Consider the following 24,469-nt stretch of genomic DNA (forward strand, 5'->3'; position numbering starts at 1 on the left):
AAAGGTTGGAACGAAGCGTGCTGGCTGTGACACAAGTCCACGCTGCAACATGATTACTGTGCCCTTTTGCCTAATGAATAGCGGCACGCAATTATAGGCCGCAACGACTCCTCCGTAATGACGAAGCCAATGACCTGCCACTTGTTTAACTTGTGCGAGGATTCTAATCCAAGCCTTGTCATCATCCTGCTGACTAGCAACACGGGGCTCAATTATTCATGAAAACCTACTGCGTTGGTGTTTTAATGGATTACACACACTTTTGTGTGAGGTGGATGTTTTCTTCAGAGCAGATGGTATCAAGTCAAACCTGAGTAAGTAGGTCTTACCTTCATGTCTTGAATAAGTCCTTCGTCAAGTTACATTATTAATGAATTAATTTGGGTCAAATTGGACTTCTTTTAACACTAGACATCAATTATGGCCAAAAGGAGGGCAGATGGGTACATATTTACTCACCTTGGTAGCATCTATGTGGTCTTGCAGGGAGTCGATGAAGAGGTCTCCCACGGGCTCCCATGCGTCTCTCACCCCTTCGGCCTGCTCAAGGGCCACCGCTAGCTCCTCCATCACCGCCTGGATCTGGAGGAGACGCTCTAAGGTCCTCTCCATGTGTCTGTTGTGATTGGAAACAAAACAAATAGCATGAAGCTGTTTCAATTGTCTATTTTTGGCAGAAGTCAAGGGGCTGTGTTTGCGGAGAGAATATTTTGCTGTGGGTTTGGTTGGATGCAGTTTTTCTATGTGCTGGCTCTCTTTCTGTTAGAGTAGGAGGTTTTTGAAAAGCGCTGTACAAATTTAATGAATTATTATTATTATTATTATTACAATGTTTCTAATTCCCATAACATGCATGCTAATTTTCATTAGGCCATGTGTGAATTTCAAACACAATAAGAAACAAGCAGTGACCTGTGTCGGTCGACACAACGTGCCGTCAGCTTCTCCCACAGGTCGCTGGCCACATTGGCCTGCTTCCACACCGAGCGGCTCACATTCAGAATCCGCCGGCGGGGTGACACCTCTGCAGAGATGGGACAATGGTAAAATAGATAAGGGATAACGTCTTGATATTAAATAATGATAAAAGGTAAAAAGGTGCTTAGAAAGACAGAATGGTCTGGGAAATAACAAGGAAGGATTGGGAGGGAAGAAGACAGTACGAATTAGGGGATAAGCAAAAAAAACAACAACTTTGCAATCCACAGCAGTTGCTATGTCTCAACCCACTTTTATAGAAGTTAAGCAGAGTTTTCCCCTCGCAGGGTTGATATGACTGTGAACCCATATAAATGTTTGACCAACTACACAAAACATTACGGGTAACTAGTTTTAAAGTCAAAACCTCGTCAATTGTTTGTTCAACTATTTTTCAATTTAATTCATACGGGGCATGTCAGTAACACAAATTCTCATCTCAGCATCATTAAAAGTCAAGAAACTTGAAGTCAACACACATGGTTTGTCTTCACGGGCCAAATAAAATGATATTGTGGGCTGGAATCGGCCCCCGGGCCTTGGCTTTGACACTTGCAGTGAAGACAAATGTGACTGGAACTCTTTGGCTTAGTTCTTTTTATACCTGGACTGGATTCAAATGGAACTCTGACTTGAAACATGTACGAGTACAAAAAGCAAATCCGTGTCATCGTTACAGATATTTGTCTAAGTCAGAGGTCACGTTTCCGCTCTCCCACACCCCTGATTCAAATGATTAGCTCATCAGCAAACTTTGCAGAAGCCTGATAGTGCATCTGATGTCTGTATTTGAATCAGGTCTGTTGGGGGAGGGGAAACATCTAAAACATGCAGGATAGGGGCCCCCAAGGACTTTTACTTTTGATTTTGAATATACGTATATCACTTTATAGTTTTGCCAATTACATCTGTAACTCTTTGACCCTGGATAAGCTTGGTTGGGGATACAGAAAATATGTTCTTGAGGACTGCACCTTGGACTGACAGCAATGGATGCCTTCTGTATATGTGGTTTCTGACAATGATTGGAGCTGCTGACCTTTGCCTTCTGCCAGGGTCTCCTCCGGCTCCTGAAAAGGATGCTGAGCCAGGAAGGACTGGGCGGACTCCAAGACCGAGTAGATGAACGGCCCTCGAGACTTGACATCCTCCATGAAAGCCTGGTGAGAGAACCAAAAGAGAGGGAAGCGAGCATGAATAAAAGAACAAAGTGAAAGAAACAGTTTCTCGGCAAACCAACAACCTCTGACCAGACATCTGAAAGAGCGAGAGGGAAATGTGTCTTGTTTATAAAAGATTCAGTTACAAGCCCAGCGCACAGATTTGCAGAGCCTTCAGACAAACGCGGCGATAATCCTTCACAGTCAGAAAAACAACTAAGTGGGTTTGGCTTCCAATGATCTGTAATTCAAACAAGTTTATGTCAGCCATCTGTTACAGTATTTACTCCCAGGCAGTCAATGATAGTGATGTATCGCCACTGGGAAACGACCACCTGAGGAGAAAAAGCAAGATATTTACAGTCCTTACAAGCACACCCGAATGCACCATTAAGCAAGCAAGTGGATTGAGACCCATACCGACTGATATCTGCCTGGTACCAGGCTGTGGATCATTTGGTACTGGGCCAATAGAAAGAAGATTTGTCAGTTTTGATGCCTGAAAAATTAAGGCTATGCGCCGGTAGAAATTCCCTGTTTGCACCTTTTTGTTTATTCACTCAAAGTGTCGTGGCGGCAAGGTGATAAGGTAATGGGAAGCCTTTTTTGGATGGCTTGTTAAAGAGGAAATTACAATACAAAGCAAATCAAAGTGGCATGTAACAGCTCCTATAACATTTCCTTGTTTTTCAGGGAACCGGAGAAAAAGTCAGACTACATTATATTATAGACATCTATATTATAGACAGACAAGCATTGGCATTTGGGTTTGCACCATCACTTGTGGAATCGTCAGGTCAAAAAAATAAATGATTTCTAACCAAAATTTAAAAAAAAAGAAAACCAGTTTTCGATTTCCACCCCGAACCATCACAGCCTGACTGGAGTCGTGATGAGTCTCAGCACTTTTTGCACAAGTTATAGACGATCTAATCTCCGTTAAAAGCATCATAGCAAACAACTTCAGATGGGGAATACCAGATAAGACACAAATACACACCAGGAAGACCTCAGCAGCACGTTTTGAGCACAGAAGTTAGTTCAAGGCATCACGGGGTTCTACTGGCAGGATCACATGGGATTACATTGCAGTGTGCTTGTGCTGGAAGCCCAGAGAAGAGCTCAGAAAGCAGTATGAATCCTCTAAGGGAAAGTCATACAGCTGGCCTGCTGGCACATAAGAGTCAATTAAATGGCAAGAAGGCAGCTCCACTGGAACTCCAGCAGGAGCTGGTTGAGAAGACATGCACAGCCTGGAACTGGCATGTTCTCCAGCATAATAACTAATCTTTGTCTACTTTTGCAATACAGGGATTTCATTTTCTTTACAGAACGTCATAAAGGTTCAAGTGTGTGTGTGTGTGTGTTTATTATGTCTTTATTTGAGATGTTCTTGAACATTTTAGATCCAGGTAGAGATTTTTTTTTTCTCAAGGAGCCCTTTGTATTGGTTTCAATGGGAGATGATGCTATCTGCGGTAAAATGTCTCTTGTTCGTTTCTGAAATAAAGCCTTGATTTTTGACTGGCTTTTCAAACGCAACATCGAACTATGCCGTCATAGGTAGTCTGCTCGTAGGCGTCGCTCTATTCATTTACGGAACTTGTAGGCTTTTGTGCTTGAACTTGAGTCCAAAAAAAACCCTTGGACTATTTAGGGTATTTTGAGCAATTTTCATTTTCTGCAATAACGATCTTAATAACAATAATTGTACTTTAGTCAAACAAAGTACTTGAATTTAGTCAAACAAATTTCTAAATGTGAGAAGCTGGTACCCCTCCGGCCCACAGTGCTTTTTGAAGAAAAGTGTGAGTCACGGTGGTTGCTGCTCCTGCGCTTGTTGTGTTGATAATACAACTCTGCTTTGTAGTATGCAACTCATTGGAATGCTATGTTAATTGTCTTTGAGCCGTAATAATGTCGTGGATGAAATGTTGCCATGCTGATTACACACAAGCTTCAACACGAATTACAATTTCAGTAGACAAGGGCCCAGCTAGCTTGAGAAACCCCAGGCGATGAGATTCAAACACAAAAACCCAAATGAAAGGCATGCACATTGCAGCCAGCGCGGAGAAAAATATGATTTAAATGTCTGAAATTTGAGAGTACGATAAGATTCCCTGTGCAAACCTTCCTCCATCGCACAAACAAGCAAACCACTTCCCACACCTATCCCTTTTTTTTTTTATTGCTCACCATTCCCATCTACTCAGGTTCCCCATTGTTTCTATGCTGCCTCTTTTCAGTCTGACCAGAGGGGATCCATGAATTCCTCGACTAGCTGCCTTGTTAAAATTTTAATACGGGCTAAATTTCACACTCTGAGGCTTCATCTTTGGTTGAATGAATATTAAGAGGCTTCAGATCAGACTAGGGTGAATTATGCACAGTGTAGAGCATTTCCGAGGGAGGAAATGACTTCAATGACTTCATCTCAACGTGTTGCTGGCATCACATTTACTTTTACCTGTAGACAGTCCCTCTTTGGGATTTGTTGACAAGGAAGATGGATTTTTTTCTTCCTTTCACACGAGGCAAAGAAAAAGACTGATGCTGTGTAAAGAGTAGCAAAATCCTCCTTCCCCGTGTTGCACACATGCTCACTCACCCCAACGTTGAGGAAAGAAAGACAAAACGCTCCCACAGCTTTACAAATATTTTCTCTTCCCAAATCCCTTGGTCACCCTCGAGGACACACATCCGCTTAATACACTCCTAAACTCCTAAAGACACAAGCAAATTTATTTTATTTTTTTTATTTATTTATTTTTTAAAGACAGATGGGAATTCATCATCCGCAAAAAAAAGACATTGGGATAAATCCACTTAGGATCAATAATTCACATTTCTTAAAACGCTTTAAATCTCCATAGAACTCTGGCATGCAATCTCCAATTTTGCTTTGTTGGAGGACGTTTCAGAGCAACCAGGCACGGAGAAAGCTGAGACACTGCAGATTATAAATCAGGTTGCGCTGAAAATAGGACAGCCAAGAGATACCCAGACAGGATGAGAGGGGAGAAAATGAATGAAAAGTTTATTTTTTTGAATCCTCACTTTACAGCAAAGGTGGAGGGATGTATGATTGAAATGATGCAATGACTTCAGTGTGTGGAGTTCCACAGGGTTCTTTTCTTAGACCCTTGCTGTTGTTACCAGTTATTAAATGTATTAGGTGTCAATTTGTGTTACTTCTTAAGCCTGATTACACTTTTGCTGTCCCTGTAAATATCAAATTAAATAATGAAGTATTGTAAATAGTCTTTTTGACAACTTGGAATGAAACTGTTGATTGCATCACTACCTGTTTTGTCTAATTTTATTGTCATGTTATTTTTGTATTTTTTTCCTATATTATGTAATACTTTTCGAAATTAAGGATGGAGCAACTGATTGTTAATTTTATTTAGTTTGCATTGTCAAGATGAACAGCTACAATATTTGTTACAAAGCATTTATTGTTTATGTCGGATAACACACACCGCTTTGTATTTTAGCTATCTAAAATCAGTCGATTCAACTTCAATCATTCACCTCGCAGGCATCCCCCAGTCATCACACGTGCCCCAGGGATCTGTTATGGGACCCATTCTTTTCTTCACATATCTCGTTCCCACAGGAAATACCACAAACACAAGATCACAAATCCAAGTACCATGCCCCACCATCATCTGAAATTCTATCATTTTTAGCGCAAACCTGACCAAATTGATTTCTCCCAGCTATGTTGAAATCTGCACTTCTCAAAACGATCAGTTTCCCCATTACAATTCCGCATGTTAAGAGTATGTCACCCGACAGCAACCTATCTTTTAAAACTCAAATAAATAACATCACACGGTCCACATCCTACCTCCATCTCCACAATATTAATGGCCTTCGCCCGTCCCTCACTCCCTGCTCCACTGCCATCTCCGTTCACCGCAATTTCCTTCTTTTAAGTCTCCCTCACAAATCCCTCCATAAACTCCAACTGGTCCATAATTCAGCTGCTTGAATCATGCCAAAAACCAGGTTCCATCAACCACATCAACTCATTTTTACAACATTTAGAATCCTCCTGTTCATTTTCAAGGCCATTCAAAACACCACGTGACCAAATCTGTTGGCCATCATATAGTTTTCCATCATGTCTCGCACACTCATCATCTCCCCTTTAACAAAATATCTGTCCAGAATTGTTGTGTTTGTACAATCTTTCTTTTGTTCTTTTCTTTCCACTTTGATTTTACTGTTTTATTTATTATAGCTGCTCAGCTCACATGCAGATTGATGTATTATCTGTTTACACGTGTAAAGGGTAGAAATACAGATGACATTTGTTTGCCCGTCTATGACCTTTTGCATTGTTTGTTTGCTCGTGGCTGAACGAACTTGGCCGAAGCAAAGCTATAGTGGTTTGGTTTTTCCGAATTTTTGCCTGCAAGTCAAAGCTAAAACAAATCACCTGAATGATGGCTCATACCTTGTGCATTAGGGCATTCATATCTCAAGGCACCATTGACTAAAAAAAAGTGACATTTAGTCAAACGCCTTTCCCCAATTCAGAGTTTAACCTGTGGATGTACTTTGTAATTTTGTGAAAAGTGCGATATCAAAAAGCGACTTAATAAAGTGTTAATCTTGGCACTTCTTTAAACTCAAAAACCAAGATGTCCTTGCGATATTTGATATCTTTTAATGTTATCAAACTGTAAAAATGTCCCGCCGACCGCTGGACAATAACACATTCAAATCACACGATAACAGAAGGCGCGAGGGCCTTCTATCTTGAAACTTTGACTCGTGACAATCAGGACTCAAGCCTTGATGTCGCGCCTCAAAAACATTAAACAGACGATAATGTATTTTTTTTTTTCCTTCCGTACCATCCGTCTTCGACTGGAACCAATTTACCATAGAAAATGAAGATATAAATGGCTGAGCAATCACACGCATCACATAGATCATAGCACATGACCCTGGGAACACCCTCAATCCATTTTCACACTAAGAAAACCGATAGCAAGCTTAAAAGTGGAAAGGGGCACTCAGCGGGACTTGTCCTCGCCGCCACACTTCCATTAAGCCGTAACGCCCACTGAATACATCTCTCTGTATTTATGTGTAAATCTATCAGACTGTGGTCACGAATTCCTCTTGAGGCACTCGAGTCAATGGAGTCTGTGCGCCATTTCAAAAGGCTTTGGCATTACCTGGTGGAACTCCCTCTGGTGCTGCACGGCCCCCACGTCGCCTCCTATGGGCAGCTGCTCCGACAGCTCCTCGTCCTTCGCTGTCAGCCATTCGATGATCTCCTGCAGGGAGAGCTGCAGCTTCCCACTGTTGTCCGAGATGGCCTCTATTCGAACACTGACAACACACACATATAACCAAGCAACATTTGGTTACATACTTCTACCAGTACAGCAGTCACGTGGCTTGACTTGAGACTTGGGATTCAAGACCCAACTTGACTATGACCTGTTAGTTTTACAGTGAAATTTGTTAGAGTGTACTATACTAGATATTGTGTGTGTGAGGGGCTTAAATAAGATGTTTCAAGAATACTATGTTTGCTGCTACTTTATGCTCTTAACGTTCTAAATTCTAATAGTATTACATTTTCTTTACTTTAAGAACTATCCTAATGCTAGTGTATTTTTTTGTAGTGAATTTGCCCATTGTGGGCTTTTTTTTTTTTGACAATTTTTATTCCGAACATTAAAATTCGTTTGCTATCAGACAAAATCCCTGGAGAATAAACGCGGAGAGAGAAAAGAAATAGAGGGGAAAAAAAAGACATTCGGATTAATTCTTCTTCTTCCTTTTGTTCGCTTACTACATGCTACATATAGCAAGTAAAGACAATACAATTGCAAATAAAGGTGCAGGGTAATCACTGTGCAATGAGGATAAATTATTCATAAGTAATTCATTAGCTGAGCCGACACTTTGTCATTGTTGCCGGCAAAACACGAAATAGATAACAGTGCTTTTTAAAACAGAAATGTATATATATATATTTTTTTTTTTAAAGATATCTTCATCTTTAATTACTGTACACTAAGAGAGGATCAGTATAGAAAATGGATGGATGAATGTTTAATTACCGCCAAGCAGCAAGCACCAAGTGTTGCTTTTACACTGCAACTGGCATTAAAAGGGCTATAAAGAGACATTAGAGCCGTGAAAATATCCCAGCGTTTCATTTACACACCAGAAGCCAGTACTCGAGCATCGGTGAAGTCATCAGTAGTCATCAAATATAGCCGCACAATAATGTCACAGATGTACAAGACATGGCGGCAAGGCATATGATTCGCCAGATCTGTGCAAGGAGTCTTTCTCTACGTGTACCATTAGCACACGTTCATCAGTGGGTTCACTTCAGTTCACATTGGTGAGTGAAGAAAAGGAAGTGTAAGGCAGTTTTCTGCAAACTGAATTTGGCACACATGAGCACACAAGAGAGATGTGGAATTACATCAGAGATGCCAGCAGGAAGGAGGGAAAGAAGGTAGATGGAAAGAAAGTGGGTAAGTATGAAAAGATTAGAATTAATTGATTAGGTAGTAATTAAGTACGCCGGCAGGAAGATAACTCTTACGTTTGATTGACACTGATAAGGAGGTATTTGGTTAACAGCATCATAAAATGCTCCATGTTGGGGTTGTAGTTTAAATCAATTCAAATACATTCATTATAAGAAATGTAATGAGTGCTTATCAGTGCAAATATGTACATACAGAAGGGATAAACAACTCGATTATGTATCGAAAGTTGAGTTGAAGTGGACGACTCGATGACGTCGTTCATATTTTTTAAATACAACTCACCATTACAGCAAATACATATAAATACAGCAGTACAACTTTACACACAGCTTCTGAGTCATACACAAAAACTAGGCTCTTGCTTGTCTGAGTCAGGTCATCCATCAGCAGACAACCCTGGCATTAAAATGCTTCTACCCTCACAACAAAAACCTCCAGACGTTCACAAGCTAATACAGAAATGCGCACAGCATTAGCAGAACACACACACAGAGATAATAACACATTTGTCCATCACTGGGGCTTCCATTATAGGCTACCCTCCCAGAGAGGGAGAAATAAAGCACAGAGTTGTGTTGGAATGAAAAGAGCATCCTGTGGCAAGAGTTTGAGCATTTATTTGATATCAGGAACTGGAATCAGTGAGTTGGCCGTTTATAATGTGTGAGCAACTTTTCCATGCTTTGATTTTGTATTTGTGAGTCTCACTGTTTACTCCAATCAAGTAATACCTGAAAGTTCATTAGAGACTATTATGGAACTCTTTTTAAGTTTTTTTTTTTTTTTTTACTTCTATCTGAAGGTAGAGGTTGTTGTGGATAACTAGATGGCCAATGTGTAAGGACTGACACAGCTTGTTTCGTAACACACAAGCTTTGAAAAGCGCCCAGGACACAAACAGTTCCAGGTAGTCCACTTAGACGCCGGCAAATGTGATGACAAATAAAACAATGTGGGTAGATATTCCTTTTAAAGATGGTGTAAACATGTTTTTGTATGGTTACATAAAATGAGGCCTCACATTAGTTGATTTTTCTTTTATAGTCTCCCTTTATGGCATCATGAACCACAAACCAAACAAATGTTTTATGTTTTGCCTCTCTCCCAATAATTGTAGACATCGCATCTAATTGGTGGTGCAAATACAGTCTAACATGATTTTCTTAGAATTATTGATTTGTGATTGGTGTGTGTGATGCGGTTACTATGCAGCACATAATGTAATTGTCTTCTACTCAGCATTCTTATAAGACCAAAATTCAGACATATGCAAATGTGGTGTCTATAAAGATAAACAATGGCCATTATGATTATTGGGCCTCAGCGGAGGTCTGTGCTCCACTGAATGCCACTCTCGATTGTTGTTTTCTGTGACACGGTAAGAAAGTAAATAGCATGAATGTGCTACCACAAAGTCCCCAATGTGTTTATCATTCACCACACAAACAGGACATTGTTTCTCATTCACAGTGGCTTTCTGGCCATCTACTGATTTTATATCCCATCATTTCCCTTCCTTTTAACTCCTTTTCAATCTCCACTGGCTCCAGAGGGACATGTATCTACTTAAAGAGGCAGATCATGTTGCTGCAGTTGGGTATTAAAGAGAAAACATCATTGAGAGTTGTTTTTGTTTTTGTTTATATTGTAAGCAATACAGTGAATTGTCTACTGGCTCTAAAGCAAGCTACAGTGTTAACAGTCATTGAAATGAGCAAGTGGCTGTTTGATGTGTAAATACATTTTCCTCAACAAACACTGGAGCACATTACTCACTGACGCTCAGACGGCATTAACAATCCCGGTAATCCAATCAGGAATGTATGGCTTTAGTAAACACTTCGTTAGATTGTCACTAGTACGTTTACAAATCGGAGGAAAACAGGCTCGGAGGATGGCAGAATAAATCAACATGTTGCTGTAGAGCAGATATTTAACCGATCCTTTTCTGCATGGTTGTAAACGTTCATTTCAAGACACGTTGACTCCTCCTGTACTTTTGCGCTATATACTGACTGTCTGCTGTATGCACAATTGCTCCATTTCAACCATGTTGCTCTTATTTATTTATTCATTGCTCTTATTTATTCATTGTATGTGCCTTCTTGTTTTTACTTTTTGTATTGTTGACTTGAATGTTTTGTTTGTCCGTGGACCAATATAATATAATGTACATATATATAATATGTAATATGTCTTGTCACCGTGGGATAGTAGGAAACGCAATTTCAATCTCTTTGTGTGTCTTGACATGTGAAGAAATTGACAATAAAGCAGACTTTGACTTTGATTAGGGTTATATATTTTAATGTCACCTTGAATTTGATAAGGAATGATGGGTGGTGATGGGTTGTTTGAAGGGTTAGAATGGCAGCGGCATTTCATGTTATTTTCCGTTAGCCAGTATATGGAGTTCATTATTATATATTAGCAATAAGCTAGTGGCTCTGCTATATATCCCCCAAGATAAATTGGGGTTCACAGTGTCAAAGTCAAATGAACCAATGACAAGACAAAACCAAGAGATGACTTCTAGTGTTTGTCACCAAACATGCAGCAGCAAGACTGGCATCATCTCGGAACGCTATCACAAGGGAAGGCATGATCAGATCAGTGTGATATTGCAATAATATTGTTGTAATAAAAGATCGCAGACCTTTTCATTTCCGGGATTAGCAGCGTGCAAAGGATCCAGCAGAGATAAACCCACGAGCCCGGCATTGGAATATCACTGTTGCTCGCTGCGGGAAGAATTCTTATCATTTCGAGCTGGAAATGTCAAATATGTCGTGACTTGGGCAACCTTTGTATGGAGTTTAATGCAGCACAGTGTCATGCCCCCCCGTTGCTTGACAGTTCCCATTCGAAAGTAAATAACGTTGTCAAATGGAAATTCAACTCCCCAATCAGTCGGGGAGATTACAGCGAGAAGCTTAGCGTTTACCGCTTCCATGATTAATTAATGTGTAGGAGACTGAAGCAGAATTTGGGCTGTTTCAGGAGAAGAGCTTGTTGCTGTGTTGCCTCAGGGCCAGAAGGAGGCTTTGAGCACTGTGCCTCCTTCTCACTCAACAGAAATTTATGAAAATTGTTCCAGAAGTCAGATAGGGCAGATCCCAACATTAACCGCAAGGGTATCAAGAAGGAAAATAATTCATTGAGCTTGTTTATTTGTACCTCCCGTCTTTAAAAGATATTTCAATTGTTGTCAATGATATAGTTCACTTTAACAGTGGACAATATTTGCACTGGGATTTAGCAGGAACAATTTATGGGCATAACATTTGTACCTCATCAAGTCAGATTTCGTGTGCTGTGTCACTATGCGTCACATATTTTCGCCTCACGTTGCCACACTGATGAAATGTAGTCAAAGTCAAGGAAATAGTTTCCTTGCACCAGAAAATCTCAAGTCTATTCTGTAAGCACACTCTCAAAAAGCATTATTGTCTCATTCATGACGCAATACTTGTGAAACATTAGAATTGTATCACTTACTGCGGCAAACTCAAAAGCCGTGGGGCAATTCAGTGATTAAAATCAATGTTACTTATCCATTTTGAAGCCAAGTAGGGAAATTCAAACTAGGAATGGAGATTTGAGCTCTTTGTATGTTGATCTGCAAACATAATAGGATGTGATTGAAAGATTTGATGATGAATGCCTCTTAAAATGATCATTTTGGGAAAAGCTCCAAAGTACAGTTCACTAGCCCCCCCCCCCCCCCCCCCCCCCCCATGGGCCCGGGGACACTAGTTTGGTCTGGCAGTTTAAACACATCCTGTATGAGTTTCACACTATTATCGTAAGTGTTTGCAGATCATTCAATGCAACAGCGCTGACTGGCCTTTTTCACGCTTGACTTGATTGCATGCTTGACAGCAGCAGTCACACGCTTGTCTGCGTCGACATGTGCAAGTCCCCGCTGGTCCATTTGTAAAATGCATTTCTGATGGCATCGTCGGTCAGCACTTTTGTGTGTCATCTACAGAAGAAACATTTTCTCTTACGATTACGTTGGGCCGGTTTGGGAAACGGTGCTTTGTTGTGTATCACGAGTGTAACCGATGCCTGGCCCGAAGCGTCTCTATTCCGCCGCCGCCTTCCTGAGATTTGCGGGAAATCCATTTGCTGAGTGACAACAACGCTCACGAGGCTGTTTTGTTCCCTTCACAACTGAAAAATGTTGTTTGATGAGCTACCACAACTGATGGCCAAAGGGAATCCGAAATAAGCAATTTACATTTACCCTGAACGGCGACGGCTCTAAAATGACACCGCGAGCATAATGAGAAAATTAACATATAAAATTAAGCAAATGACATGCAATGATAAATTGTTAATCGTGGCGCGAGGGACTCAAATTAATAAATTCCACGCGTGCCATTCATTGGTAGTCAACCTTGCACCACGGGAATGACTTTCCATGGCAATCAGTTGCAGATGAGAATGAACACAAGCGTGTTATTCAACACCAATGAAAGTAGCTCGACTCAAACAGGCTGAAAAGATGATTTCTTGGCAATTACAAGGCAATTCCAAACATGGCACGCACAGCATTGAGAGCGGGAACTAAACGTTTTGTTGATCGTTGTCAATCAGAGTGACTCACTGCTGTAACTCAAATCTTTGACTTATCTTTCCCATTACTCATCTCTGAGACAATTTGCAGATGTTGCAATGAGAATAAAAATTGTACTGAAAGTGAGGCACTTACAACATTTAAAAAAGAAATTCTTGGTTCTGGATGAACAATTGTAAGATTAACGACATAACCGGGATCCCACTTTACGAACATGACGCAGTTTAAAATTAAGCTAACTTGGTCGTAAATTCACATGTAAAAAAAAAAAAATGGCACGTGCTGAATTTTTGGAAATTGCTTCTTCCCCATACAGTGCAAACTGTCTTGCCTGGTATTCACCTGTTTTGTTTTCTTAAGCCACTAACCTTGGACAATAGAAACAACACAAACATCTCAAATGCATCTGTTTATCCTGCAGACACAACACAGGAGCTTGCCCAGAGATGATGCTGAGAAAATGAGGTCACCAAACCCCCCAAGGGCTTCCCCCCCCTAAACCATGATCAGAGCAAGGAAGGAAGGAAGGAAAGAAGTAACCAAGCGATACTAGCGAATGGCTAAATACAGAAGGCAGAGTGTGACGACAAGCGGGCCTGAAGTGCCACCTCATTACTCAGACGGACATTGGCTGTGGGTGGTCGTCTGTCTGCAACAATCTGAGCCATGCGCAAACATTCACCGTGTGACACCAAAGACGTGTCCATGCGTCAACGTGGCCGTGATTAGAACACAGGAAGCAATGCAAGTCCCCAAATTGTTTTCACCAGCAGTTTGCAGTAATGATGATATTACTCTAAAGTGAGATTAGATTGATGCAATGGCAACCAATTATTTTCCTGGAACAACAAGTGTCTTGGGTGCTCTGAACTGTTTAATGCTTGGGTATGTAAATTGGCAGATAGATGATTGCCCCTTGCTGTCTATAATGTCATTTTACACAAGCACGCACACACTTGGACGCATACACACACACGCACGCGCACACACACACACAGTTACATCGTGTTATCTACGATGTGCAACTTTTTCAGTAGTAAGAATAAAAACTTAAAACAACTCTGCGATATACAACAAACGCACAGTAACGTGTTGCCAGTGCTGTAAAAGTCAGTCACGTGCTGCTCATTCTGTGTGTGTGCGTGTGTGTGCATATTTGCATGCATGTCATTTAATGAGTTGGCCTTCTTTCCGCATAAAACATCAAAAAAAGTGATCACACTGCCAACCTTTTGTTATCATTTCAGAGTCCAATTAGCAAAGTGACACTGTGTTACACTGATAAGTTCCATGCCATGCATAAACAGTGCATATCTTTCAGCTTCACTCTTATCTCTGTGCGCCAATTCCACCTTTCCCCCCCCCCCCCCAAGAAAATGCAAAAGGCGCCTTTTCCCACTCAATTTTGGAAGTTGCGTTTGCAGCAGGTGAAGTTCAATTTAATTCCAGGCCAATGCACAAGATACCAAAGGAGAAAAAAGCCGTCGTCAAAATTTTTGAAGGGAAAAGTTATTCAGCAAATTTCAAAACTATAATTTTATTGCAATATTATGCCTTTTATATTAGAAAAAACATTTTGCTCAAGGAAACAGGGTTATTTAAAAATGGGTTTGTGTTCTCCATAAATAGGACTTACATCCTATAATAATAAGACTATAGATAAAAAGAAAAAAAGGTATATATTTCAAATTGTTTTTTTTTTTTTTTACAAATTGTATTCATTGTAATTTACATTACACATTTCAAAGTTAGATATTAAGGTGGTTGTTGAAGAGTTACGTATTTCCTGAGGTGGTAATGGGTGTAAAAAGTTTGTCATGATCTGCCACAGGAATAACAGGGAGGTGACTTTTATTGAGGCAGAGGCTCAACAGGCTGTCGATCAACGGCGGGGAAGCAAAGTCCTATCCTACATAAAAACACACTTTCCTCTCAAGGTTACCCCGGCCGGCTCTTCCTCATTCACTCATTCTTTTTACTTACCTCCCTTTTTCCCTGCATCTCTCTCTGGGATGATTTAGTAACATCTGCCTTTGCGTCTTTTACTCATTCCCTCCCCCTTGCCGGCCCTCCTTATCAATTCACCGTTGTATCCCCCCCACGCCCCCAACCCGCCACTGACCCTCTCCTACTTGCTGATCTAATTACATAGAAGCTGCAGGGGAAACTGTCTTAACCAATTTCACAAGTGTCCTGCCCCCGCCATCCTCCCTATTCCACATTAGACCTGCCGGGGTCAAGTAAGCCATTAAGTGGGAGGTGGGGCTGCAATTGTCTGAACAGAGTGGAGTCAGAGGGTCGGAAACGATGAGGCAAAGCCTGGACGGTCTCCAGTTAAGCATTAGGGAGCAACGTGAGTGGCGTCTCATCGTTTGGCACGCAGGCAAACATGAACACAATACAGGCAGCATTAGTTTACTACTATCAATGATGAATAAGTTGAATTGGCGGGGAGTAAATGGAAAACACACGCAGGCGCACACACATTTGGCCGTGATATAGAAATGTTACACTCATTAGCTTCTCGTCCATTACGAGCATGTGCATGGGGCATGTTTTTGAAAAGGCACAATTCCAATCATACTTCTGTCATCGAGAAGATCCCATTTATACACGTGATCGTCCCCTTACCGGATATTGTGCGACTTGCGTTTGATCTCGTGCCAGCAGAGGTTCATGTCCCCGGCCTGGTGCGGGCTGCCCCCCCTCAGACGCCTGCACTCGGCCCCTTCCTCCTGGGCCTCACCGTCCACTGCCGACTGGCACGGCACGCAGTGGCATCCCGGCCACGAGGGCCGCCCCGGAGCTGAGGATGCATGGACATACGGACACAGGAAAAAAAAAAAACAAGACTCTTAAAATCTAGTTGTGAAGCCTTCGATAAAGTTGCTGTTATGATTGTTGCCCCTGGTATGGCTGATTTTCAATTCAAGTTTTCTCTCAAACCAACATATTTTTTTCATTAGCTTCATTAAAGTGTGCTAGTATGCTTTTCTAACCACATTTCCTCCCTATCTGTAGAATTAGGCAAAACACAGTTGATCCAAGCGAGCTTATCTGCTCATGTCGAAGAGAATGTTTCACTCTCCTAATAAATCCCTAAAGGAGTAAAACTTTGAACGTTTGAACAAAGTCTGCAGCACAGACAACAAAGTTCATGCAACGCATTCACTTAATATGAAGTGATTTGTAACATCTCATAGGCGTGTATTGTTTTTTTCTCAGATAACGATAAAAGAAATAAATAAAGGGTCTTTCTTTGCACACTTTAAAAGAGTGAGAGGTTGTGAGGCTAAACTCGAAGAGGTGCAATCCCCTTGATGGAGGTGACGGAAAGGACAAACACTTGTGAAGTGGTGTTGAGGGCAGTAGGAGATATTTCCGCTCCATTTTCTTCTTTTGAGCCATTATATCTCACGATCGATAACCACGATCGCTATCGATGGTTTGTCTTTAAAAAACTAACATACAGTTTGCGAATTTGACGAGGCTATAATATGTAAAAATAAAAAACATGATGAAATCAATGTATTTATTAAACAACCTTTTTTGCCCAAATTGTCTTGCGCCCACTGAAAGTGGTGAAAAAAAAAAAAGAATAATTTTGGGTTGCCGTGTCCACAGCAAACCAAAGCAACCGGCGTATGAATGAGCGGAGACCAGCATTCATCGCACCAACCTACTCCTGTGCTTTTTTTCATCCTCCTGCTCATCTTCTACCAACCATTCGCTCTTCCGACCATCACCCTGATTGGATTTCATTTATTTTTAGTTTCCGTGAATCAACAGTTCATCGTGTGGTTGCTGTCTCTCGTCATTTCCTCACTTCCTGCCGTGCCTTCTCTTCCTCAGACAGCTCATTCTAATGCGGCTGACTTGGGCGCATGAATCAGCAGTAGGCTGAGTGCTTGAATCACAACCTGCTGCTTCCTCGCAGTCACTTAGCTGAACCAAAAAAAATAATCACTTAAAGCCTCTTGGAGTGTTTGCTTTGTGAGTAAACGCAAAAGACAAGCACGTCGAGATTGTTTGGATTGGAAATGACGAGTCAGGATGTAAATCCATTGTTATTCCCGTTAGATCTAACAAAGGGTGGTAAATGTGTTACTAATTAAACACATTAGTAATTCTGTGGTATGATGAAGTGATTAATAGGCTTGCCACATAGATTATAGAGTGGTATGTATCTTGAGATACAAGTGTGTTTCATTTTGATACTGCGCTTGTAACAAAAAAACACTTCCACCTCAACTCAGCTTTTACAATTGAAATGAATTCAAATACCAACAGTTGGCAATAAGTCTTGCTTCAATTGACACTCCTGCCCCTTCAGGGTGCTGTAATACAGACACAAGTGCACAACTAAACCGCATCATTATTACTGGTAGTCATTTTTCATAAGGGATAAAAAAAAAAAATCTCCGTGAGTATTGTCTGTCCCATCATTTGTGTTTCAACAGTGGTTACTTAAAGTTATAAAACCGAGAGAGACCGGTGTTATTTGTTAGCCTGTGACATTTTGAGTTGTTTGCTAGCATTCCACTAGACAGTGGCGTAAGGCAAAGTTATTTGTAATTCTCTTTAGTTTTAGGTTATGTTTGACAGTAGACTTCAATTGACAGACCTCTAAGTTCAAATTTCTGCTCACAGGTCAAAGCCAAAAAAATGGGCTGAACAGCATACTTTTTTCTGGGTTTTTTTATCCGTCGAAAAAAATTCTGCCTGCGTCAATGTCACTGTTTTGTCTATCCAATGTAACAAGTGGCAATGTAACCCTAACCCTAACCCATTCACCAATCAAATGCAGTCAGCCAGTCACATGACTGCACACAATGTCACTGTCATTATTTAGACCAGGGATGGGCAAACTACTAATCCGGCCCGCCAACCCTGAATTAATTGTATTATTAAACTTTTTTTTTTCGTCATTTTGCCAGTAGATGGGGAACCGCTCGCCTGCGCATTTACTACCGGAAGCCGTGTCAGAAAGCTCGGTGCACACTCACAAGTGCGTGTACGTACTCAGTAGTACGGACATGGCGCACTCGCGCTCTATTTGTATCAGTCCCGAATTTAGAGCGTGGGCTGTGACGACAGCATTCTTGTAATTCGCGCGCTGAGCTTTCAGATACAGTTTTACGCTAAAGCCACCCACAAACCTTCCCCTGGAATCCTTCTATTAAAATGAGTCGCCCAAGGAAAAGCAAGGTGGACACAGTGCCGAGTGTTTAAAAAAGAGTGGCCAATTTGGCTCGACGTACGCGACGTGACGTTCAGCCACATGAACGTCAACATCAACCCGTCACAGATCGAGGTAAACGGACCAACACCTCGGATCTCTCCTAAGAATTGCCACAACAAATTTTACTCCAGACTATGACGCACTAGCAAAAAAGGGAGACCAACAACACTGTTCCCACTGAAAATGAAGGGGAGGCTCTCAAGTTTGTTGTAAAAAAATGCATTTTGAATATGATTTGTACACACAGCAGGGATTGAAACTAGCGACCATTCTCATTTTCAAACAATGCAGGATGCTCAAGGACATTGATGCACCACCTGTTTGCGACTAATCTTAACCTGTAAAGTTCTTAAGGCTTACTTTAAGGAAGTGTTTCCCGTTTCCTCACCTCTGTTATCAGGTGTTTGTGAGTTAAAACGGCTCTGATTTTCAGATACCCCTCCCCGTGTTGCCGTTTTGATTACTTTATTTGGATGTATGCTTTCAGCGATTCTTCAAGATGATATATTTGGTCAGAATGTTTACCGTTTGATGTGATCTCATAAGATAAACATCTTTCATTAATCTGACCTGCAGGCACTGAAGTGATCGACTGTTATTCATAATAACAGTGTCGTATTTTATGAGAATCACTGATAACAGTTTTTTAGTGATTTTTTTTTTTTTTTTAATGCTGTTAATAAATGCATTTGTTTTCAAAAAACTTGTTTGGAATATCCATGCTTTACTACCTACTAAAGGCCAAAATCTTTTATGCAATGACCTTTACAGGTCACTTATATTACTTCACACAAACATTACGTCCATCTGCTCCTGGTTCGGCCCTCCGGTCCAAATTTAGAACCCAGTTCGGCCCGCGAGTCAAAAACTTTGCCCACCCCTGATTTAGACCATAACTTTGTTCTTTTACTCGACTCGTGCAAAAATACTCAACACTAATTTGTCTCCACTTTGTGATGGACAACATTCAAATAACATTCAAAGCAATCATATTGTTGAAAAGGATGTGCAGAAATCATCATATGCCACAGCCACATCTCGTAGACATGCATCATGCAGGCATGTACCAACCCAAAATGGGTCTGGTCTTGCCAACATGAGTCAACCTGGATACATGATTTGATATTCATAAGCATGATTGGATGCGACGTTGCTCAGCCAAGCGCATGTACAGCGTCACTTAAAGAAAGACAGCAGGGATTTCCCTCGCATTACAATACAGACATGCCTCTACAAAGAGATGCAATAAGTACATCTGGTTCAGTTGACAGCTAATAGCCTCATTATATAATAATTGGTAGAACATAATCGCATGTCTGCCCAACAGTTCTGGGTTCAAATCTTGTCTTGTGCAGGCTACCTCTCCTGCTTTTATATTGGTCATGGGTGTAACTGTGAGCCTGAAAGTGAAAACATTCTCACCTATTTGAAGATTATTTGCCCAATTGCAATGACACAATTATTGTTCAAAGTTGCTCTTTGCAGAAAAATAGAAATGCAAGACAACAGCAATGGATCTCACTGAATATTGTGTCATGAATTCCAATATGAAAGTCGATAGGAAAGAAAGGACTTTTCCACTTCATTTGACTCGCTTTGTTTGGAAGAATCAATTTTTCAATTCAATACACATAACAGAGGGTCCTCTGTTTACAATGGTGTGTTTCTGCTTCATTCGCATCGGTATACCTACGATGCATATTGGATTTGTGTCAACATTTGGCAGAGATGGTAAAAAGTGTATGCATTTTAGTAGAAGTCCCAATACGCTGGGAAAAATATAGTTACTGATTTGACCCCTAAAGTACATAAAAAAAGGTACCGTATTTTCCGCCCTAAAAGGCGCACCTAAAAACCTAAAATTTTCTCAAAAGCCGACAGTGCGCCTTATAGGCCAGTGCGCCTTATATATGGATCAACTGATGAATTTGTTGATCCATACTGGTTGTACACAGTGCTCTGCCAAAATGTTTCAGTACGTTTTAGTACGACTAGTAAATTACAAGGTCGCATCGCTTCCCAGCATTACGGCAACTGTAGTCAGGGGGCGTCACCGAATAGCTGTTGTACCCGAGGCTATTTCATGTCAAAATAGGCTGCTCTGTTAATGTTTCGAGTAAATCTACGGATCGATATGGAAGGGAAACATAGGTAAGTAGTACCAATGCGTTAGATCGAACTTTAGTCAGTTCCGATCATTTTATAGGAGATCGTTTGAGAAACGCGATTGTTTACACTTTGCTGAGGCTCATGGGAGATTGCGAGCTGAGGCTCGTGAGACTTTGCGGATGGCTAATGCTATTGCGATAGCTGCTATACGTACCAGGCTATTTCATGTCAAAATAGGCTGCTCTGTTAATGTTTCGAGTGAATCTACGGATCGATATGGAAGGGAAACATAGGTAAGTAGTACCAATGCGTTAGATCGAACTTTAGTCAGTTCTGATCATTTTATAGGAGATCGTTTGAGAAACGCGATTGTTTACAGAGGGCTCGTTGGTTATTGGCTAGTGGATGCATACCGCAACCCTAGTCAACCTCAGTTTGATGCAGTATAGCTTCTATTTTATGCGCCTTATAATCCGGTGCGCCTTATATATGGACAAAGTTTTAAAATGGGCCGTTCATTGAAGGTGCGCCTTATAACCCGGTGCGCCTTTTAGGGCGGAAAATACGGTACTTAAAAGTGCCTAATAAAATACCAAAACACTTACAGTCTGATACAATGCTATATTACCCATTTAAAATAAATTGTTTCATTTTATTTATTTATTTATTTATCTATCTATTCATTCATTCATTCATTCCTTCGTGCATCTCATCCCTCTGCAACTTTGAATGCAAGGTTGCTAACACTGATGCAGAGATTTTTTTTTTTTTCTTTTTAAAGATGTTTTTGCCTATAAAAAAATCATCAAAAGCAAGTTGAGTCGCAGCCTCCAGACGTAAAGAAGGCGGTCACGGTCTTTCAGAGCAGACAAAAGTAAAAAAAAAAAAAAAGACAAGGGACGTCGTACAGCGCAAACAAAGTATCAGATGATGCCATCATCACCACGCCTGTATGGTGATACGGATCTGAATGAAGGTAGACTGCGGCTTAGATACGTATCCATTGATTGATGCTCATTACTGGAGCTGTGCAGATGAAAAGCATTTATTTCCCAATGTGACAAACTTCCCAAACTTAGCGGCAGCCACCTCCTAAAGCCGATTGGATCCGCATTGTTAATGCTGTCACTAAGGTTAACTGAGTGTGGACATTACTTGCAAGGCTGGACAAAGAAATTTTGAGCCACTTTAAGAATGCCAAGAGGAAGGAGAGGAGACAAAAAGACTCCTACAGCTACAAATAGTCTGAATAAAAAAAAAGTCTGGCCAAAGCACAAAAGCCTGAGCTCATGGTTTTGAAATGACATGATCAATAATTGTTCATTAACTGTTAAACTAATTCCAAAAATGTTTTATTTGGTTTAAATACATTGTCACGATAGCAATAAAAAAAAACTATGTGCTTGAACACTATCTTTGTAATAGTTGTTTTAGTGGTGGGAATTTTATTTGAGTAGATCTTACAGGTATCTTGATGTATTTGTTTTTTCCGTGACATTTGGAAAAGAAAAAGAAAACCACCAGTAAATTTTGTCAATCAAAAATATTTACCAAGGCTTGCATGGCGCAAACAACAAAAATATGAAAATCCACAAAGCACAACTGTTGTCAAAATGAAGCTCCTCAACTCACTTCCACATAGTTCCTTAGTGCCAACATGCTATCAGATGGAAGCAAAGTACTAGTTTTGTCAAAATGAAGCTCTTTAACTAAGTTCCTTGCCACAATGATGCCAAAAATATTGCTTTTAATAAGCAAGTTTATTTCATGAGAATGGATGGGCAAACATTTTTATTTGGCATGAAGCATTTTTATGAGTTGTTAAGCATGTAAATTAAGACTAAAACAATAATATTTTGTTGAAATCAAAGAAATCAGATTTAATGAGACATTTGGGTACCTCTGTAAATCCCAACGGTCCAGACAATTGCCTGTGTTTGCCAAATGTTAAGTTTGCCCTTTCCACAAGTATCAGTACTTCTACTGTTAATTTTCATTTATTGACTGGAACTACTTGAGCTGGGTGGTTGCTTCGAGTCTCAGCTTGCATTTGAGTCTTTTGCCCACATTGCGTTCAATGAACACACCGTCCTAATGGGACATTTCTTTCCCAGAGAGCCTAGTAAAATATTCATCCGCAGTGACAGATGGCGCGATTGTACTGAAATGGAACTAATTCCACACAGTAATTGCGAAACACATCCTTCTGTCAGCCAGCGAGAGCCCACAACACTTTGTAATGCTTTTACACCCAGTTAAAACGCTGCACACAAGCGTTAAAAACCATTGAGCGCCGTCCAAAAAGAGGTGCCAAGCTCAGATATGGACGCCCGGAAATAGTCAGCTGGCCTCCACTGGAGGTGTTAAACTCTCATTTAAATCTTGAGCAAATAAATGCCAAGTCAACAATAACACAGTTTGGCAGCCAGCTGTTGAAATATCCACTCGGTGGAAGTGGAAACCGGCATTTTTGCTGAGTCAATGTAAGCTCTCGGCTGGTGTTTGTGATCTGGGTTAGTGGAGGTTGGCGCGCTGTGCTAATCTGGCGGGCGCCCCTTGGCGGGCGCTGGCTCTGAGGAGGATGAAACCAAAGCAGCCCTTTGCAGCTGGAAGAGACACACACACAAACACTAAAGCCACTATTCATAGTCAAAATGCTGGATCATATTCAGGAAATAACACCAGCTCAAGATGACCACAAAATAGGACCAAAAAAACATTCTGAATTTGTATCTGCATCAGATTTGACAGTTTACTTGGTAAATTAAAACAAGCAAGGTCAGCGTTATTTCTATACACCGTGAGCTCCTCCGCACATTCCACAAACTTGCTTTTTAGGTTCATTAAAAAAATGAATCTTTTGGGTCTAGGGCACAGGTGTCAAACTCAAGGCCCGGGGGCCAGATACGGCCCGCCACATCATTTTATGTGGCCCGCGAAGACAAATTGTGCATCAAATTCGTGTCATTACTAGAATTGCAAATTGTCTTCATTTTTAATATCTCTTTTTTAAAAAATATTTGACCAGTTTTTACTCATCTGATTTGAAAACGAGTTATTTGTCAGTTTGTTTTGTAGCGTTTACTGTATATAATATGAGGTGCTCATACATTTATTTGGGTTGAAAGAAATAATGGCCCTCCGAAAGAAACTATGACTACAATGCAGCCCGCAAAAAAAATGAGTTTGACACCCCTGGTCTAGGGACTCATTCCAGAGAAGAAATTTTAGGAAGGAGCCAGTCATAACCCTAAGTACCAATGAAACAGAACTATGTACCAAGAGTACTGCCAAAGTTCACAGGAATGAAAAAGTTGGCTCTTAATATTATGAGAATAGTTTTCTTTTTTAATGAAAAAAAAATAAATTGTCCTTAGATTAAAAAAAAGTTTTTTTGTCCCAAGAGAAAGTTATAATATATTATTAAAAGTTTAAAGAAGTAAGAAAATCATATTTTAACCAGTGAATTTAAATAATATAACTTTGTTCTCTTGTCAGGCATTTTATTTTTGCATGACAAAAGATGGCAATATTCTAAAAAAAATAAAAATAAAAATCACATGGCTTTAGTTCTACTTGATAAAAAAAAAAAAAGCAGACGTTATGCAATAATGTAAATTTTTTACCTTGGACACGGCGGACCAATTGGTTTGTTTGCTCAGTCAGATTTTGTAGGTGTGCAATAAAAAAATAAAAAAAATACTACAATTTATTGCACATAACTGTTCCGAGGGCACCACTTTGAGAAGAATTAACTGTGCCATCGGTGAGAATGTGAGTGTTTGCCTTTCCAGTATGTGTGATCAACTGACGACCAACCCACGGTTTATCCCGCCTTCTTCACAAATTCAGTTCGGGT

At 40.5% G+C, this 24,469-nt stretch overlaps 1 protein-coding gene across 2 annotated transcripts in view; it reads right to left on the minus strand.

The window, feature by feature from the left end:
• The window catches only part of drp2 (dystrophin related protein 2), a 73,866-nt gene that overhangs the window by 31,198 nt on the left and 18,199 nt on the right, over nt 1-24,469 (minus strand). The window contains exons 2-6 of one of the 2 annotated variants that reach the window (XM_037261645.1): nt 15,891-16,065; nt 7,337-7,493; nt 2,018-2,138; nt 913-1,024; nt 460-616 (exon numbers count right to left, since the gene is read on the minus strand). In XM_037261645.1, coding sequence (XP_037117540.1) covers nt 460-616; nt 913-1,024; nt 2,018-2,138; nt 7,337-7,493; nt 15,891-15,937 — 594 coding nt within the window. In that variant the 5' untranslated portion in view covers nt 15,938-16,065. Of the gene's footprint in view, nt 1-459; nt 617-912; nt 1,025-2,017; nt 2,139-7,336; nt 7,494-15,890; nt 16,066-24,469 lie in introns of those variants that run through there. The other variant, XM_037261644.1, reaches the window with a different exon arrangement.

Source organism: Syngnathus acus, chromosome 10, assembly GCF_901709675.1.
Source record: "Syngnathus acus chromosome 10, fSynAcu1.2, whole genome shotgun sequence".
Lineage (NCBI taxonomy): Eukaryota > Metazoa > Chordata > Actinopteri > Syngnathiformes > Syngnathidae > Syngnathus > Syngnathus acus.